At 41.5% G+C, this 20929-nt stretch overlaps 1 protein-coding gene and 1 pseudogene across 1 annotated transcript; both read right to left on the bottom strand.

Moving 5' to 3' along the window:
- Nucleotides 1–25: 25 nt before the first annotated feature.
- On the bottom strand, nt 26–2615 carry LOC135628977 (transcription factor VOZ1-like; annotated as a pseudogene).
- LOC135629223 (transcription factor VOZ1-like) lies at nt 2435–4021 on the bottom strand. Its single transcript, XM_065136417.1, has 3 exons — nt 3281–4021; nt 3004–3159; nt 2435–2623 (listed from the first exon to the last, which is right to left on the bottom strand). Exons 1-3 carry the CDS (start codon nt 3470–3472, stop codon nt 2435–2437), a joined length of 537 nt encoding a protein of 178 aa, XP_064992489.1. The 5' UTR covers nt 3473–4021.
- Nucleotides 4022–20929: the final 16908 nt, after the last annotated feature.

The raw sequence follows: 20929 nt of genomic DNA, 5'->3' as shown, positions 1-20929 counted from the left end.
ACACAATGTACTCAATTCGAGCTGCTATTTATCATACCATTTAAATTGTACTTTTTCCATTAAAACAACTTAAGAAAGACAAGTTATTGGCAAAAGAACAAGAACCTTTTGATATAGGCCATGGAGTAAGAAATCTGAGTGAAACATGGATAAGTTGCAGATGTCCTTTGCCTTGATTACTACCCTGCTGTTGATGTGCTTCTTTGAGCATGAGTGGCTGAACATATTGAGGAACAGGATCTATGGACATCAGATATATCTATGACTGACTTCTCCTCTGCACCCTTTCTCCATTACGCACCGGACTGGGCACTCTGTGTGCTGAAACATATCCACCTCCATTACCATCTCACAAGCAAACTAGGCTGGCTTTCGTGGCTATCATCATTTGATATCTGAAGATTGTTCACTCAATCACATCATATAAGCTTTGGGTCAGTTTATCAGATTACATGACAGCATGAGATTCCAAGCAGCAGTTTCTGTTACATTTATCTTCATCTATACCATAAAAGAACTCATGCTGCTATTGCTTGAGGAACAACATTTCTGAAACATGAGGACTACATTTTGAGGACTGTTATGTCACAATCAGATTTCACTGCTTTTCAATTTTACACACTCTGACAGGCAATATACGTTCAGAATGAACAAAACACACTGTCCTCCAAGTAATTCACAACAGAATAGCTGTATCATCTGTCTTCATCCTGTATAACTATATAGTACTGCAACCAACAAAATACTGATATATCAGGGTGTAACCTCAAAATCACAACAGCAGCTTTCAGATGCAGAAAAAAGGGTTCAAACAGGCTTTAGCCTGCGCCAGCAAGCCTTTAGTGCAAAAAGATTTGAGATTTAGATGACTAGAACCACTAACAAATTAAGCTTTTTCAAAATCTCAGGAAAACACTGCACCGTGGAGACCGAGAGAAGCATACAATTTCTCATCTCCCATTCCAAAAAGCCATGCAATAACTAGTTAGTTGTCCTTCCAGTTAAAAGATGCATCCCAAAAACAGAGATGCTCTACTGTCAAGCCAATTGACATAATTACAGTCGGCAACATACTGTAACTTTCAGAATGATCAAGCTGCTGTGCTTCAAAATGATTCTTTTTTTCTAACACTTGCTGATCCTCAATACTGCAGACTTGTATTATAAAGTACCAAAAAAACAGAGTCAGAAGGCTGTGACTAATTAGCTGCATCAAACAGCTAGGCTGTATGCTGTAAATTGAAGCAAAACAACTCGTTACCAGAAATGAGTGAGAAAATGCTGATTACGTGTCTGAATGCAGCAAGTTTCAAGTGGTTGCTAACATTCTCCTATTTTCCATAACAGTCATTCAAGCTATTGACCGTACAAGCATATTGCTCATAGGCAGAGTTCTCATCTAGAGAAGCTAACTGGATCAGAGCACGGAAAATATTTGGAGTATTGTCCTTTTGATCAGCCACGTCTGAAGCTACATAGAAGTCTCCAGCACTGTCTTTCTGATTTGCTTTTGTCCTGCTCTTGGTATTCTTCTTAGAATCCACACTGTTCTCTGCTTTGAGCCTTCCCATCCGCTGTTGCAGATCCACAAGTGAATTACTGGTCAACTAAGCCTTGCCACTTTTCTTTGGATCAATGAGCTTGAATTATAGTCTAGATAATGCAAAGGCTTCAGAATCATTGATCTCATATTCATACAGATGTCACTCATAGTGAGTTAGCGGTTGAGGATCCATGTAGTAGGATCTTTTGAACCACCCATATTCCTTCAATACTTGCTTCCTAGATTCATGCCAACCACGGCTATTATAATCTGGCAATGAACTTTGCTTCCAGTTCCCCCTCTCAAATGCCCTCCTTGGCTTGTCAAAGAAAAGCCATTCTCTTAGTGATTCGTCTTCAAGAACACAAAGATCAAATAGCTCTGCAGCATAATACAAAAATTCCTGGCAGTCCTAAGTTCATCAAAAGAAGAAAAGGAGAAAAGTAGACACAACCATACATACCACACAGTAGAGTTTTCAAATGGGTGAACTAGCTGGCTAGAAATTATGGACAAATGAGCAGTATTTAAATGTCACTGAAGATGGAGTACACCCATACCTGAAGCATTCCATGGTGACCCTGCAGTTGCAGCACCTTCACATACTGGAATACCAACAAATTTTCCTTGTATTTTTGTGCTAAGAGCAGCAAAAAGTGGACCATCCTTCAAATCGATGCCTCCAGGGCGAAGCACCAGCGTCATACCTGGCATATCTTCATTAATCGCTAGAGTGGCATGGAAGCTGCTACAATAGTCTCGGCACCATTCTGAGCCCTGAGCAGGCCTTGGACAATCCCAAAGAGCACACTTTGGCCTTAAAAATGCAGAAGGCGGAGGGCAAATAGCTGGCAGCACATCTGACATATAGGGAAACACATTTCGGCCATTCTACTCAGTAGGATCGACATCAACATAAAGATCACGGGGCAGTTCTTGATGCATATTGTATTGCTGATAATTATAATGATTGACCCCTTCGTGGCAAGTCACGTTATCTGGCCCTGTCTGCAGGTTGCTCTCATAGTGGTCGGCATATGGGAGCTTCTGCCCAACTACATTCTGATTCACATAGTATTCCTGCAAGAAGCCAATTTGACAACTTTCACTTCCAAAATGACCACCACAAATTGATGAAAAAATAAGTTTAAATTATTAAAATATTTATCCCCACATAACATGCAAGTAAAATGGGCCATATTCTTATCTTATATCCTGATTTTTTATTCAAAAACAAAATATCCTGCATGGGTCATATTCTTTTTCACTCTATTCATGAACAGCTTTCTTCTCTGCCTTTAGAGTTCCATCAAAATTGAATATACTTGCGAATTCTCTGGTTAGAACAATGAAAGCAAAGGACTGAGTATTCACCTCTCAGTGTATTGGTTTTTTGTCCAAAGATACAATTACCAAATTGTGGTAACGCACAAAGAAAAGAAGATTAGGTTTGTATTCACCTCTTGAAAGTTGGCAGCCCGTCCACCTTGCGCGGGTCCAACATCAGCTTGTTGCAATTCCACTAGCTCGGGCTTTGGTGTGTTCCCGAACGCCAACTCGGCCAGCTTGCTCGTCGCATCATCCTCCTCCTCGCTCAGCTGCAACAGACGGAGCGTCTACGAAAACAGATCCCAAGTGTCAGGAGTCTTCCCCGGTCCACAAAGAATCAACCGAAAACTCCAAATCGACCGAACAAACAAACAGACAGAAAGAAAGATCGGCCTCCGACTCGATTACCTGCAGGGAGGTGGCGGGTGAAGGCTGGTTGAGCTCGGCCCAACACTCGCGGAGCCTCTGGTGGACCTGCTCCTCGAGGACAGCAACGTCGGCGGCGCGGCAATCCTTGATGGCGGACTGGAGGTCGTCCACCCGGTTCCTGGCCTTGTCCCTGTGCAGATGGTGCAACGCCGACTTGCAGCCCGTCCCCATGACGAAGGATCGAGCGATCGAGGCGGAATCGGGACCCTAGAATTGGCGATCGGGGGTGAAATCGAGGCGGGAAGAACAAAAGAAGTGGAAGAAGATGCCTCAGTAAGTAAGCATTCGCATTGGAGGATGGTAGGAACCACCGCAAAACAGAAGCGGCAAATTGGGGGTGACACCCAGTTCCTGCCGTTGCTTCGATGACGGGGGATTTAAATTTTTTTTCTTCTATTTTTAAAGTTATTTAGAGTTAATATCATGTTTGTTTGATAGTGCAAGAATTGAGTAAAAATTAATAAAAGTATTATAAAAAGTATTAAGTCTTTTCCGTATGTATGATGTCTTTTTATAAAGGATGAGTGTGAAAGGTTTCTCATGTGAAAAGAAAAAAAAAAAATAATAAAGATAGTTGATTTTCGCTCGTTAAAAAAAAAATCGATAATGAAAATCGATAGTCTTGAAGGAAGAGGAATCAAGAGTGGACGTAGGTTAGGACGACTCACTACACTTACTCACGTTCTATGTTAAATGTATTTTTGATATGTATATTTCATCGAACATTCAAATCGAAAATTTATTTCGAAAGCACTAATACACCCTCCCCTCTTAGTGTCTTTATGCTCATAACACTTAACCCTAATGGATCATGTCCTATTGGGTATTGGATCTCCATCTAACTACCCAAGCCTCTTGGATTAGTGAATCTCTACTTAATAATCTCTCAATGGCTCTTATTGGATCTTCTCCACAATGTCCAATAATTCAGGGGCTTATTGGAAATCCAATAAGATAAGGGTTCTAGTGGATATCTCATATCTTAATCTCTACTCATTGCAACATCTACCATACGTGTGTGACCCTCTAGGCCCAATATCGAGCTGACAATGAGTCATACATATCAAAACTTTTTCCGACTCAATGAATTATTATCTCTATAATAATTCATTCGACTCATCAATTACGGATGTACTAGGCCACTACGTTGTAGTTGTTGAATTTTGGATTTTGATGATGAAACTAATTGATTGTGTTTAGATGTTTAACTACATTTTGAGTGATGTAGGTCTACTCGATCAGGATTAGACAGTTGACGCAAGAGAAATTGACGTTGCGTCAGAGGAGATCACGTTAGGATATTGGACGACAGAAGGCTTCAAACGTCGGGCATCGGGCCAAGGAGAGCGGAATTGCGCCAAGGATATCGGGGTTGCAGAGGTCAACCGTCGATTGGGCAACAAGCCGCAAGAGAGGACGATGCACTGAAGAATCGGACGAAGCGCCAACCAATGACGTGCCGGGCAACAGAATGTCAATTCGTGTTGTAATAATTGTCTAGATCGGAGTAGAGTTTTGGCTTGTGTGTGCAGGATTAACTACGATAACGATGAAAACATAAAGCGAAACAAAGTGTCGAAGTCAAGCACGAAGGATTCGTTGGGAGTTCGAGAGTTCGACGAAAGTCCGAAGGTTCGTCGGAATGCTGTTGGAACTAGCCGAGAATAAGTAGGGAGCTTGCTGAAGGGTTTTTCGGAAGCTCGCCGGAAGGTTCGTGGGAAGTTCGTGGAGCTCACCGAGAAAGATCAAAGCTTGCCGAAGAAGCTCGTTGGAACTTGCCAAGATCAAATCGTGAAGTCTAGGAGCTTGCCGAGAGTCCGCAGAATGGTTTCCGAGAGTTCGCCGGAAGACCGTCGGAAGTTCGTCGGAAGCTCGCTGGAAGAAGTCTTGACTTGCAGACTTTGTAATAGCTTAGGAAATGTCTTTAAATTCATAGTTAGCACGTTAATTAGGGTTAGGATTAGGTGTTAATCCTATAACCCAAGTAGGGACCAATTGGGCCCGAGTTCGGACTGGTTTGGGTTAAGTTTGGAGCCCAACCAGTGAGCTGAAATAGTGTAGGCGGTGGCACCACCAGATTAGGTGGTGGCACCGCACATAACCCGAGAACTGAGCGGTGGCACTGCCCAGCACCCGAGAGGTCCGGCGGTGGCACCGCGAGTACACTGTCTGTCAGACATAGATAGGCGGTGGCACCGCCACCGACAGGCGGTGGCACAGCCAGCCTCGGAAACCCAAGAGAATTCAAAATTTGGAGCCCAAATTTGAATCCTCTTGGGGCCTATAAATACCCCTCAATTCTCAGCTGAGATAACAACCTTTGAGAAGCAAGAGATTGAGATAAAAGTCTTAGCAAAGTCTTTAGCAAGTTTTTGTTTTCAATAGCTTGAGTGTTCACCTCCCTCTTTCTCTTTGAAAATTTGTAGGTGTGTGAACCACTTGTAAAAGGTTGTAAGAGGGGTATTTGTCCTTCCCCTTCAAAGTGATTTGTTAGTGGAAGTTGGGAGCCTCATTGAAGAAGGCTTCGTAAGTAGATGTAGGTCATTTTGACCGAACCACTTTAAATTGGTGCGTTCCTTGAATGTGTGAGTTCTTACTTTTCTGAAACCATTATTTACATAACAGCAAGCTTTCGGTTTTCATCTTCTTACTTTACTTGAGCTACTTTCTCTAAGTCATTGACGAATTGAAATCTCTACGCATTTACGAAATCGTTTTTAAACTTACGAGTTTTAATCCGCTGCACTAATTCACCCCCCCTTTTTAGTGTCGCTCCGATCCTAACAGTAGTCTCTTGACGATATATGGGAATCCAATCCATCAGACCTATTTGACCTCAAGTATCATGTATCTATAGTCCCTCATCCATCTAATATCTTAAAGACCGCATACCGGGCATGGTGCTGTTAGGCCTATCTATCTAATTCTCCTAAAGAACTCTTTCTCTCTCAATCCGAATGACCCTAGCTAGGGATTTGCATGAGCAAGAATGCATAGGATATTTCTCTCATGACACCGAGAGCGGATGAACATCTATTGACACTCAATTGCCCTCGTAAAGTTACTTACCACTCCTAATGACCAATTATGTTAGATTTGAAACTTCAAAACCTATAAGAATGGTATCAAAGAGTGGAGTACTCATACAAGGCATCCTTGGTTTCTCAAGTTAAAGGACCAGATACACAATTGGAATGAAAGAATCGTTGTCTGACAATGAGGTATCATCAACTATCCAGCATTCCGTGAGTAAATCAATAAGTAAACTCATTATCCAATGAGCACCTGTATTGTATCCCTAGTGTTTGTTAGATAACTTGGGACAGCATCACATGCGTAATGGAAGAGCAAAAAATAAAAATCCTACATTTTCGGCAGAAAATAGTTTCTTGTCGTCATGCGAGATTGGTGCATAAAAACTCACAAAACCAAAAAACTATGCGTATGTTAAAGATGTGTTACCTAAGGAGATCGTATATTCTTGAAAACATACAGATCTATAGGAGAGGATCATGGAGGTCAACTGTTCTCCTTTCTAGCAATGATCCACGTAATAGATATGATGAAGACGCTTCTCAAATCGCTACACAATCCTTCTTTCCACGCTCACCACATGAGCAAGAAGGGGCCGACCATTCTTTCTGTCCACATGCCCCAAACTAGGGCTATCGGCTGAGGAGGAGAGGAAGAGAGGAGTACAGGAGGTGCCAGCCAAAAAGGGTTTAGCCTATGCCCCCTTTAGTTCCCTCCTATTTATAGAGGTCCTTGTCAACTTAACCCTAATGGATCATGCTCTATTGGGTACTAGAACTCTATCCAATTACTCTATAGGGAAATCTAGGAGCGACAACACATGTGCAGCGGAATAACATAAAACAAAAATATCAAATTTCTCAAAATATGTTTATCATCGTACGAAGATTTGTGTGAAAAAATGCACGAAACTAAAAATCACGTGTGAGATAGTTGTGTTACATATATAGATCGTATATCCCTATATTCCTATAGATCTATGGGAGAGGATGAAGAAGGTCAAGCACCCTCCTCTCTAGTGGTGATCCACACAATAAGGGCTATGAAGATGCTATTCAAATCCCTGCCCAAATCTCTAAACCTGTTGTCTAAGAAGGAGAAGGGAAGAGAAGAATAGGAGGTGACAATAAAAAAGTTTAGCCTATAACTCTTTGGTTTTCTTCTATTTATAGAGGTCCCTTATCAACTTAACCAAAATAGATCCTACCATATTGGGTATTGGATCTCCATCCAACTATCGAAGCCTCTTAGATTAGTAGAACTCTATCCAATAATCTATAATTGGCTCTTATTAGATCTCATCCATAGGATCCAATAATTCAAGAGGTTATTGGATATCCAATAAAATAAGGGCTCCGATAGATATCTCATATCCGAGCCTCTACTCATCACAATACCTACCATATGCATGTGACTCTCTAGGTCGAATATCGAGCTGATCATGAGTTATACCTTTCAGAACTTCTTTTGGCTGAATGAATTGTTATTTTCATAATAATTCACTCGACTCATCAACTACAAACGTATTAGACAACTATGTTATAGTCCCAAAATGATACAAGAGAATCCAATCATTTAAACATATATGTTCTCAGTTATCGTATACTTATAGTTTATCATCCATCTAATATCCTAGATATTATACACCGAGCCTGGTGCTGTTAGGTCTCTACGGTTTCTCCTTGAGTCTCGCTCTAATCAGATTATCCCAGAGAACTCTTTCTCTCTCAATCCGAATGACCTTGCCCAAGGATTTATCTGAGCAAGAACATATGAGATATTCCTCTTATGATACTAAGAGTGGATGATCCTTTATCGACACTCAATAGTCATCGTAAGATTGACTATTACTCTTGATGACCAGTTGTACTAGATCTAGAACTTCCAAACCTAAAAGTTCGGCATCAAAGAGTGGAGTACTCATACAGGCCTTGGTGTCTCAAGTCTAAGGACCATGTATACCACTAGGATGACGAAATCACTCTCTGACAATGAGGTATCATTAACCATCCAGCATTCCACGAGCAGATCAATCAATGAACTTATTCTCCAATGAACACCTGCACTATAGCTCTAGTGTCCCCACATGAGCAACTATGAGACTAGCCACCTTCGTCATATGGATGGGTATACAATATACTTGTATGTCTGGTTATCTCGATGTCCCTCTCGAGTAATCTATGACCAAGATTATTTAGGGTTTGTGTTTAGAGGTAAATCGATCTTGTTATCATGATCTCATCACAATCTGATTCTCATTACACAGATCCATCAACATCACAATATATTTATGTATTAAGCAATATAAAGTAAGAAAATATCATGTCACAAATGCCATCACTCACGTGATTGGCTTGTAGGGCATCTATGACTAGCAATCTCCCACTTAACCTAAAGACAATCACCTATGTATTTGATCCTTATTAAACGCTTGTGATGCTTAAAGATAATTTGAGACGACTTTATTAGTAGATCTACGATGTTATCTTCATATGAAACTATTTCCACTACTACAACTCCTAAGGGAATGATCTCTCTAATAAGTTAGAACCTCCTTAGAACACTTCTGATGAGACCCGGGTTCTCTCATTTGAGTAATCACCCCATAGTTATTGCATTACAAGGGAATCAACTCCTCGTTGCTAAGCATGACTCCTAGATCTGTGATGAATTTCTTCATCCAGACTCCCTCCTTTGTTGCCTCTACCGCAACAATATACTTTGCCTCTATGGTCAAGTCATTAGTAGTATCTTGCTTGGAACTCTTCCAACATATCGCTCCCCCATTCAGGGTGAACACATATCCTGAATTAGACTTGCTACCATCGACATCAAATTGAAAGCTCGAGTCCGTGTAGCCCTCAACCCTGAGGCTACTTCCTCTATATACTAGTAAAAGATCCTTGGTCATTCTTAAGTACTTAAGGATATACTTTACTGCTTTCCAGTACTATAAACCTGGATCTGCCTGATATCTACTTGTGACACTCAAAGCATGCGTTATATTAGGCTTAGTACATAGCATAGCATACATGATAAACCCTATCGCTCAAGCATAGGGTATCTTATCTATCTCTGCCCTTTTGTTAGGACTCTAGCTAGGAGAGTCCTAATTGAGTTTCATTGAAAGAGGTATTCATGTAAAACCTGTTGGGAAATCTTAGGGGGCGATATCACATGTGCAGCGGAAGAACAAGAAAACAAAATCCCTAATTTCCCAAAAAGATGTTCATCGTCATGCGAAGATTGGTGCGTAAAAATCCGTGAAACTTAAAATTGGGTATAAAGTAGATTGTGTTACCTAGGGAGATCGTATATCCCTATTTCATTGCAGATCTCTAAGAGAGGGTGAAAGAGGTCAAACGTCCTCCTCTCTAGCGGTGATCCACATAGTAGGGCTGCGACAACGCTCCTGAAAACTCCAGGCCTGCTCTGAGGTGGAGAGAGAGAGGAGAATAGGAGAGGCAAGCAAAGGCTCTAGCCTATAAACCACTGAATCCCTCCTATTTATAGAGGTCTCAGGTCAAACCCTAATGGATCCTCCCCTAGTAGGTATTGGATCTACATCTAATTACCCGCCTTTTAGATTAGTGGATCTCTATCCAATAATCTCTCATGGGCTCTTATTAGATCTCGTCCATGGGATTCAATAATTTAGGGGCTTATTGAATATCCAATGAGATAGGGGCTCCGACGGATATCTCATATCCGAACCTCTACTCATCGCAATGCCTACTATATGTGTGTGACCCTCTAGGCCCAATATCGAGCTGGCCGTGAGTCATACTTGTCAGAACTCCTTCTAACTTAGTAAATTATTATCTCTATAATAATTCACTCGACTCATCGATTACGGACGTACTAGGCCACTACGCCGTAGTCCCCAAACGATACAGGAGAATACAATCCATTGGATCTATCTACCCTCAGTTATCGTATACCTATAGCCCCTCATCCATCTAATATCCCAGAGACTGTATATCGGGTATGGTGCTGTCAGACCCATACGGTTTCATCTCGAGTCTCGCTCTAATCGGATTCTCCCGGAGAACTCTTTTTCTCTCAAATCCGAATGACCCTGGCCAGGGATTTGTCTAAGCAAGAACACATGAGATATTTCTCTCATGATACCGAGAGTGGATGATCCTCTATCAACACTCAATAGCCCTCGTAAGGTCGATTGCCACTCCCAATGACCAGTTGTACTAGATCTGGGATATCCAAACCTATAAATCTAGTATCAAAGAGTAGAGCACTCATACAGGACATCCTTGGTGTCTCAAGTCTAAAGACCAGATATACCACTAGGACTACGGAATCGCTGTCTAACAATAAGGCATCATCAACCATCCAGTATTCCATAAGCGGATCAGTCAATGAACTCATTCTCCAATGAGCACCTATATTGTATCCCTAGTGTCCTCACACAAGCAGCTATGAGACCAGCTGCATCCATCATATGGACGGATATACAACACACTAGTCTGTCCGATTATCACGATGTCCCTCTCGAGTAACTTATGACCGGGATTATTTAGGATCTGTGTTTAAAGGTGAATTGATCTCATTATCGTGATCTCATCATGATCCGATTCCCATTGCACAGATCCAACGACATCACAATATATATATATATATATATATATATATATATATATATATATATATATGTATATATGTAATAGTTAATATAAAGTGATAAATGTCAAAATATAATAAGCAAAAAGATTTAATGTCAAGTCACACGTGCCATCACTTACGTGATTAGCTTGCTGGTCATCTATGACTAGTAATCTCCCACTTGACCTAAAGCCAATCACCTATATGTCTGATCCCCATCAGACTCCTATGATGCTCAAAGACAATTTAAGACAACGACTTTGTCAGTGGATCTGCAATGTTATCTTCGGATGGAACTCTTTCCACTGCTATATCTTCTCGGGTTACGATCTCTCTGATCAGGTGGAACCTCCTCAGAACATGCTTAGATTTCTGATGAGACCTGGGTTCCTTCGCTTGAGCAATCGTCCCGTTGTTATCACAATATAAGGAAATCGACCCCTTGCTACCCGGCACGACTCCCGGATCTGTGATGAACTTATTCACACAGACTCCATCCTTTGCTGCATCTGCTGCAGCAATGTACTATGCCTTTATGGTCGAGTCAACAGTAGTATCTTGCTTAGAACTCTTCCAGCACGCTGCTCCTCCATTCAAGGTGTACACATACCCCGAATTCGACTTGCTATCATCGACATCATATTGAAGACTTGAGTCTATGTAGCCTTTAACCCTGAGGCTACTACCTTCATATACTAGTAAAAGATCCTTGGTCATTCTTAAGTACTTAAGGATATACTTTACTGCTTTCCAGTACTACAAACCTGGATTTGCCTGATATCTACTTGTGACACTCAAAGCATGCGTTATATTAGGCTTAGTACATAGCATATCATACATGATAAACCCTATCGCTCAAGCATAGGGTATCCTATCTATCTCTGCCCTTTTGTTAGGACTCTAGCTAGGAGAGTCCTAATTGAGTTTCATTGAAAGAGGTATTCATGTAAAACCTGTTGGGAAATCTTAGGGGGCGACATCACATGTGCAGCGGAAGAACAAGAAAACAAAATCCCTAATTTCCCAAAAAGATGTTCATCGTCATGCGAAGATTGGTGCGTAAAAATCCGTGAAACTTAAAATTGGGTATAAAGTAGATTGTGTTACCTAGGGAGATCGTATATCCCTATTTCATTGCAGATCTCTAGGAGATGGTGAAAGAGGTCAAACGTCCTCCTCTCTAGCGGTGATCCACATAGTAGGGCTACGACAACGCTCCTGAAAACTCCAGGCCTGCTCTGAGGTGGAGAGAGAGAGGAGAATAGGAGAGGCAAGCAAAGGCTCTAGCCTATAAACCACTGAATCCCTCCTATTTATAGAGGTCTCAGGTCAAACCCTAATGGATCCTCCCCTAGTAGGTATTGGATCTACATCTAATTACCCGCCTTTTAGATTAGTGGATCTCTATCCAATAATCTCTCATGGGCTCTTATTAGATCTCGTCCATGGGATTCAATAATTTAGGGGCTTATTGAATATCCAATGAGATAGGGGCTCCGACGGATATCTCATATCCGAACCTCTACTCATCGCAATGCCTACTATATGTGTGTGACCCTCTAGGCCCAATATCGAGCTGGCCGTGAGTCATACTTGTCAGAACTCCTTCTAACTTAGTAAATTATTATCTCTATAATAATTCACTCGACTCATCGATTACGGACGTACTAGGCCACTACGCCGTAGTCCCCAAACGATACAGGAGAATACAATCCATTGGATCTATCTACCCTCAGTTATCGTATACCTATAGTCCCTCATCCATCTAATATCCTAGAGACTGTATATCGGGTATGGTGCTGTCAGACCCATACGGTTTCATCTCGAGTCTCGCTCTAATCGGATTCTCCCGGAGAACTCTTTTTCTCTCAAATCCGAATGACCCTGGCCAGGGATTTGTCTAAGCAAGAACACATGAGATATTTCTCTCATGATACCGAGAGTGGATGATCCTCTATCAACACTCAATAGCCCTCGTAAGGTCGATTGCTACTCTCAATGACCAGTTGTACTAGATCTGGGATATCCAAACCTATAAATCTAGTATCAAAGAGTAGAGCACTCATACAGGACATCCTTGGTGTCTCAAGTCTAAGGACCAGATATACCACTAGGACTACGGAATCGCTGTCTAACAATAAGGCATCATCAACCATCCAGTATTCCATAAGCGGATCAGTCAATGAACTCATTCTCCAATGAGCACCTATATTGTATCCCTAGTGTCCTCACACAAGCAGCTATGAGACCAGCTGCATCCATCATATGGACGGATATACAACACACTAGTCTGTCCGATTATCACGATGTCCCTCTCGAGTAACTTATGACCGGGATTATTTAGGATCTGTGTTTAAAGGTGAATTGATCTCATTATCATGATCTCATCATGATCCGATTCCCATTGCACAGATCCAACGACATCACAATATATATATATATATATATATATATATATATATATATATGTATATATATATATATATATATATATATGTATATATATATATATATGTATATATGCAATAGTTAATATAAAGTGATAAATGTCAAAATATAATAAGCAAAAAGATTTAATGTCAAGTCACACGTGCCATCACTTACGTGATTAGCTTGCTGGTCATCTATGACTAGTAATCTCCCACTTGACCTAAAGCCAATCACCTATATGTCTGATCCCCATCAGACTCCTATGATGCTCAAAGACAATTTAAGACAACGACTTTGTTAGTGGATCTGCAATGTTATCTTCGGATGGAACTCTTTCCACTGCTATATCTCCTCGGGTTACGATCTCTCTGATCAGGTGGAACCTCCTCAGAACATGCTTAGATTTCTGATGAGACCTGGGTTCCTTCGCTTGAGCAATCGTCCCATTGTTATCACAATATAAGGAAATCGACCCCTTGCTACCCGGCACGACTCTCGGATCTGTGATGAACTTATTCACACAGACTCCATCCTTTGCTGCATCTGCTGCAACAATGTACTATGCCTTTGTGGTCGAGTCAGCAATAGTATCTTGCTTAGAACTCTTCCAGCACGCTGCTCCTCCATTCAAGGTGTACACATACCCCGAATTCGACTTGCTATCATCGACATCAGATTGAAGACTTGAGTCTATGTAGCCTTTAACCCTGAGGCTACTACCTTCATATACTAGTAAAAGATCCTTTGTCCTTCTCAAGTACTTAAGGATACACTTTACTGCTTTCCAAGGCTCCAAGCCTAGATTCGCTTGATACTTGCTCGTGACACTTAGAGCATGTGCTATATCAGGCCAAGTACATAGCATGGCATACATGATAGACCCTATCGCTGAGGCATAAGGTATCATATCCATGTTCGTCCTTTCTTTTGGAGTCTTTGGGGACATACTCCTAGAAAGTGATATCCCATGTCTCATCGGTATGAGACCTCTCTTGAAATTTTTCATGCCAAACCTTTTGACAATGGTTTCTATGTACCTAGACTAGGATAAGCCAAGCATCCTCTTGGATCTATCTCTATAGATCCGAATCCCCAAGATATAGGATGCTTCCCCTAAGTCCTTCACGGAGAAGTGTCTAGATAACCAAGCATTTACTGTAGATAGCATTCCTACATCATTTTCAATTATCAGGATGTCATCCATATATAACACCATAAATGTGATAGCGCTCCCACTTACCTTCCTGTACACACAAGGCTTATCTTTGTTCTTAATGAAGTCATAAGATCTGATTGCCTCATTAAATCTTATGTTCCAACTTCGAGAAGCTTGCTTTAGTCCATAAATGGATCTAAGCAACCTACACACCTTATCTGGACAGTTCTTGGATACAAATCCCTTAGGTTATATCATATACACCTCCTCCTCGAGGTTCCCATTGAGGAATACAGTTTTTACATCCATCTGCCAGATCTTATAATCATAGTGTGCTGCAATAGCCAATAGAATTCAGATGGATTTAAGCATTTCTACGGGTGAGAAGGTTTCGTCATAGTCAACACATTGCCTTTGATGATACCCCTTAGCCACTAGCCTCGCTTTATAGGTCTCTACCTTTCCATCTACTCCGATCTTTTTCTTAAAGATCCACTTGTAATCGATTGGTACAATACCTTCGGGTGCATCAACTAGGTTCCAAACCTTGTTGGAGTACATAGAATCCATCTCAGAATTCATGGCTTCTTGCACTTCCCGGAGTCTATACTCATAATATCCTATTCGTAGGTTTGAGAATCAATGTCCTCAACATCCTCTCCTCTAATATGTCCCACATATCTCTCAGGAGGATGAGATACTCTGCCAGACCTATGTAAAGTTGAAACTTGTGTGTTAGGTACCTGAACAGACTCGAGCTGTAGAGTGGTGCTTGAGCTTGGTTCTCCAACCTCGCTCAACTCTATCATGCTCCTACTATCTCCGCCAAGAATGTGTTTCTTCTTAAGGAACATTGTTCTCTTGGCTACAAAGACCTTTTGGTCCTCGAGATGATAGAAATAATATCCACAAGTTTCCTTGGGGTATCCCATGTACTTGCACCGCTCTGTCCTCGATTCTAACTTATCGAGTTGTCTTTTAACATGGGGAGGGCAGCCCCAAATCCTAACAACCTTAAGATTGGCCTTCTTCCCTTTCCATATCTCATATGATGTAGACACTACCGACTTAGTTGGAACTCTGTTTAGAAGGTAAGCTGCAGTCTCTAGGGCATATCCCCAGAATGAGATGGGTAGGTCAGCGAAACTCATCATGGATCGTACCATATCTAATAGTGTACGATTTCTCCTTTCAGAGACACCATTGAGCTGAGGTGTATAAGGAGGTGTCCATTGGGATAATATCCTATGGTCCTTGAGGAAATGAGGAAACTCTGTACTTAAGTACTCACCTCCTCGATCTGATCGAAGAGTCTTGATACTCTTTCCAGTCTGGTCCTCCACTTCATTCTTATACTCTCTGAATTTCTTAAAGGCCTTGAACTTATACTTTATTAATTACACATATCTATACCTTGAGAAATCATCAGTAAAGGTAATGAAGTAGGAGTAACCACCAATGACATGAGTTGACATGTGTCCACATACATCACTATGTATGAGTTCCAACATCTCAGTGGCTCTTTCTCTAGTTCCACTAAATGGAGAGTTGGTCAATTTTCCACGAAGGCAAGGCTCGCAAGTTGCATATGACTCATAGTCGAATGGATCTAAATATCCATCATTTAATAACTTTTGAATCATTCCCTCATGGATGTGACCTAGTGTACAATGCCACAGGTATGCACTGGTCATCTCATCTCGTTTCCTCTTAGACACACTTACATTCATGATATGTGGAGTAGTGTCTAGCATAAACAAATCTTTATGCTATATTCCTCTTGTCAATCTCCTTGACCTTGCTAGAATCTACAATAAATTGTAGATGTGATAAGCAATACTGGTATCCAATACCAATACATTATCACAAAAATCTGACAACTGAAGATTGATCATGAATGTACCTGAAGCTTCTCCAAGCTTCTATTTCGCCCTCTCTATAAGGTACTCTTTGCAGTTCCTCTTTCGGTGCCCATCTTTGCCACAGTGGAAGCACTGGCCTTTGTCCTTTGTTGGGTCCTTCTTAGCAACCTTTGCTTTACCTGGTCTGCCCTTGCCCTTGCCCTTCTTAAGAGATTTTTTTGCTTTCCTTTTCTTTCTGGTCTCACAAGTGTAGAGAACTAACTTCTCTTTCTTAATAGTACTCTCCGCCTGCCTCAACATATTGAGGAGCTCTGGGAGAGTCACCTTAAACTTGTTTATATTAAAATTCATTATGAACTGTGAAAAGAAATTTGGTAGGGACTGAAGCACAATGTCCACACATAAGTTATCCTCTAGGACCATTCCTAGTCCTATGAGTTTCTCTATCCACTCAATCATCTTTAAGACATGGTTCTGAACTAGTGTCCCCTTAGTCATCCTAGCGCGAAAAAGGCTCTTGGATATCTTATATCGCTGAGTCCTTCCCTGTTCCTCAAATAATTTATGGACATGTAGGAGAATGGATCTGACATCCATATTTTCATGTTGTCTCTGTAACTCAGGAGTCATAGAGCCCAACATGTAGCACTGAGCAAGAGTGGAGTCATCAATGTACATCACGTAGCGAACGATCTCATCCTTGCTTGCCCCTTCCTCGAGCGTAGGCATCACTGTATCAAGGACGCATGTGATTTTCTCTACCGTGAGAACAATTCTCAAGTTGCGGAGCCAATCTGTATAATTTGGACCAGTGAGGCGGGTGACATCAAGTATGCCACGTAAGGGATTTGAAACTGACATTTTCTGAAAATAAAGATGTAGCAGAAATGAATGACATACAGATTTTGCAAGAAATAAACAATCAAGATATGGGCTTTTATCTTAATATGCTCCCACTATTTTACTAGCGAGCAGAAATGAATGACATACAGATTTTGCAAGAAATAAACAATCAAGATATGGGCTTTTATCTTAATATGCTCCCACTATTTTACTAGCGAGTCACACGACACCCTCAGCACGTGAAATGAAAGTCTTTGACAGACTTCTAGTGGGGATCAGGATCCAATCAGTGTCTTAGTATAAGCTCGAGGGACTCGACTAATCACACTAAGCCTAAAAGGTAGGCAACTCTTGCAGATCACAACTCCTTGTGATTCCCATCTTGTTTGGCCTCTGAATCACCATGGTCTCGAGGGACTCGACTAACCATGATATTCGGTTAAGTCAACACCATCGTTACAAGATGAGTCTGATTCGATGTTATACCCTCGAGGGACTCGACTAAGCATACCATATCCTCAGGTCACCGGTGACATCTCTATGTCGTAAGCAAGATAGCGAATTGCAATATAGGTGAGCCTCGAGGGACTTGACTAACTCAACCTGCATCGGGAATCAGTTCCTACCTATAACGATGGAAGGCCAAGTGGGTCAATCTAATTGCCTCACGTTTACCGACTTAATATTATCGAGAGAGATGTTTATATGATTTGGTCTCCTAATATGACATGTCACACATATACATATTTAATATATATCTACATCGTATGCAAATATATATAAATATCTAGTATGTGTATATGCAATCACACCAGATGATCATGGACCATATGTTGAATCTCGGATTTTGATGATGAAGTCAATTGTCATTTGTTATCTAATCTATATGTTGAGATAAGTGTGCAAGATTAACTACGATGAAAGTGAGACATGCAGAAGGAGTTGCGCTGGAGTCAAGACATTGATCATGTTGGGAGTTCGAGAGTTTGACGGAAGCTCGGACAATCGTCGGAGGTTCTGCAGGAACAAATCCGAGAAGTCCATAAGCTTGCCAAAGAAGCTCGTCGGAACTCGCCAAGTGAATCGTCGCAAGTCCAGGAGTTTGCCGGAAGTCCGCAGGAGCATCACCGAGGGTTCATCGGATGATCGACGGAAGTTCGCCGGAAGCTTGCCGGAAGAAGCGATTGACGCACCGGAGCAAGCTGCAGTAAATGTCTTAGGAAAAATCGTAGTTAGTACATTGATTAAGTTGAAAATTGGAGGTGATCTTATTAACTTAATCTTGGGGCAATTGGGCCCCTGAAAAACCCAAATCGGGCCGAATGGATCAACCCATTCGGACCCTGATTTTTGCCAAGCGGTTGAACCGCCCAAGGCAGGAGGTTATACCGCCTGGGCTCAGTCTCCGAGCGAGATTGGGTGGTGCAACCGCCCCAGCCAGGCGGTGGCACCGCCTGGGGCTCAGTCTCCGAGCGAGACTGGGGGTGAAACTCCCATGACAAGAGGTGGCACTGCCTGAGCTCAGTCTTCGAGCTCTGCCAGGCGGTGCAACCGCCTTAGTCAGGAGGTGCAACCGCTTGAGCTCAGTCTTTGAGCTCTATCAGGAGGTGCAACCGCCCCTTACAGGAGGTAGCACCGCCTAGAGGCTCAGTCTTCGAGCTCTGCCAGGCGGTGCAACCGCTCCAGTCAGGAGGTGCAACCGCTTGATCCCGGAATTTCAGGAATTGACAGTTTTGAGCTCCAAATTTGAACTGGGTTGGGGCCTATAAATACCCCACCCATTCAGCACTGAAAGGCAGCAACTTAACACCGAAATCTTGATTCTTTTCTGTGATTCTTAGAGCTCAAAATTGTTGTAAAGGCCAAAAGTTCTTCTCCCTCTGTTCTTCCAAGTTCTAAGTTGTAAAGAGAGGAGAGAAAATTTCTGTAAGGGTTGTCTCCTAAGCCCGTCAAAAGGAGTGAAATTGTAAAAGGGTGGTTGGCCTTCGCCTATTGAAGGAAGGCCTCTAGTTGACGTCAGTGACCTCATCGGTGGAGGAAGCCAAAAGTGGAGTAGGTCAAGATTGACCGAACCACTCTAAATCTCGATTTGCATTTACTTTAAGCATATTATCTTTACTGCAAACCTCCTCTGAAGCTTACTGCTTTCTGCACATATACGATCGGGTTTCAAGCCTTTCACTTTCCAAATCAGCATTTAGACGTAAATCTACTTTTTCATACGATCATCATATTTCAGATTACGTTTGCGTTTTTAGCTCTACCATAACTGAAAACTGCCTTTATACTCTTGCTTAAACTGTATCTTGCCTAATCAAGTGATTTATGAATCAGCATTTAGATGTAAATCAGTTTCTTCGTACGAACGTTGTATTTCAATTTGCGCCTATATTCTGGTTTTCATCATAGCTGCAAACTGCCTTCATAGATTGACTTTAACATCATCTTGCTTAGAATCAGCTTTCACACAGAAATCATTTTTATCGTTCGAACGCAGTTTTGTTTTAATCGCAGAAAGTTTTCCGCTGCACTAATTCACCCCCCCCCCCCCCCCCCTCTTAGTGCTCTTGATCCTAACAATTGGTATCAGAGTGGGGTTAACTCTCTAACGGATTAAAACCCAAGAGAGATGGCATACGCCGGAAACCAAGAGGGCCATTCTATTACACGTCCACCCATGTTCAGTGGGATGGACTACACCTATTGGAAGACCTGAATGAGGATCTTTCTTATTTCTATGGATTTTGAACTTTGGAATCTTGTCGAAAACGGATTTTCGAAGTCTTCTCTTCCAATGATCGATTGGAATGAATTGGAGAAGAAGGCTTTCGCTCTTAATGCAAAGGCTATGAATGTCTTATTTTGTGCACTTGATAAAAACGAGTTTAACCATGTTTCAACTTGTGAAACCGCATTTGATATTTAGCACACACTCGAAGTGACTCACGAAGGCACAAGTAGAGTGAAAGAGTCAAAAATCGATCTTCTGTTACATTCTTTCGAACTTTTCCGGATGAAACTGAGTGAAACCATTGGCGACATGTTTACCCATTTCACGGATGTTGTCAATGGTCTAAAAGGACTCGGAAAAAGTTTTTCGGATTTTGAGCTCGTAAATAAGATTCTAAGATCCCTTCCTAAGAGTTGGGATCCTAAAGTCACTGCTATTCAAGAGGCAAAAGATCTACGCAACTTCCCTCTTGAAGAACTAATCGGGTCATTAATGACCTACGAGATGACTTGTAAAGCTCATGAAGAGCAAGAAGACATCCTTCCAAAGAACAGGAAGGATATGGCACTTAAAACTTCAGAAGGCCACTTGAGAGAAAACTCAAGTGATGAGGACTGTGATGATGACTTGGCATTTCTAACAAGAAAATTTAAAAAATTCTTTAAAAGAAATAAGTTTAAGAATGACGCAAAAAATAAACTTGAACCCAAGAAGGACCAAGTTATTTGCTATGAATGCAAAAAGCCGGGACACTACAAGAGTGATTGTCCCCAAGTCAAAAAGAGAACTTCAAAGAAGAAGGCGCTCAAAGCAACATGGGATGACTCGAGCGCGTCTGAAGAAGAGGAGTCCAACACCGAGCAAGTTGCTCATTACGCCTTAATGGCCATCGGAGATTAGGTAACAAATTTAATAGATGCAGATTTATCATTTGATGAATTATTAAATGCCTT

Source organism: Musa acuminata, chromosome BXJ3-1, assembly GCF_036884655.1.
Source record: "Musa acuminata AAA Group cultivar baxijiao chromosome BXJ3-1, Cavendish_Baxijiao_AAA, whole genome shotgun sequence".
NCBI classification, from domain to species: Eukaryota; Viridiplantae; Streptophyta; class Magnoliopsida; order Zingiberales; family Musaceae; genus Musa; species Musa acuminata.
Note: the sequence above shows the minus strand (reverse complement) of the source record. Positions and strands in the feature narration are given on the sequence as shown.

Coding starts and splice junctions, on each gene's coding strand:
- LOC135629223 (XM_065136417.1), bottom strand. CDS start 3,472: ATGGGGACGGGCTGCAAGTCGGCGTTGCACCATCTGCACAGGGACAAG. Junction 3,160..3,280: donor CACCCGCCACCTCCCTGCAG/GTAATCGAGTCG, acceptor CTGTTTTCGTAG/ACGCTCCGTCTGTTGCAGCT. Junction 2,624..3,003: donor GGGCTGCCAACTTTCAAGAG/GTGAATACAAAC, acceptor GGCTTCTTGCAG/GAATACTATGTGAATCAGAA.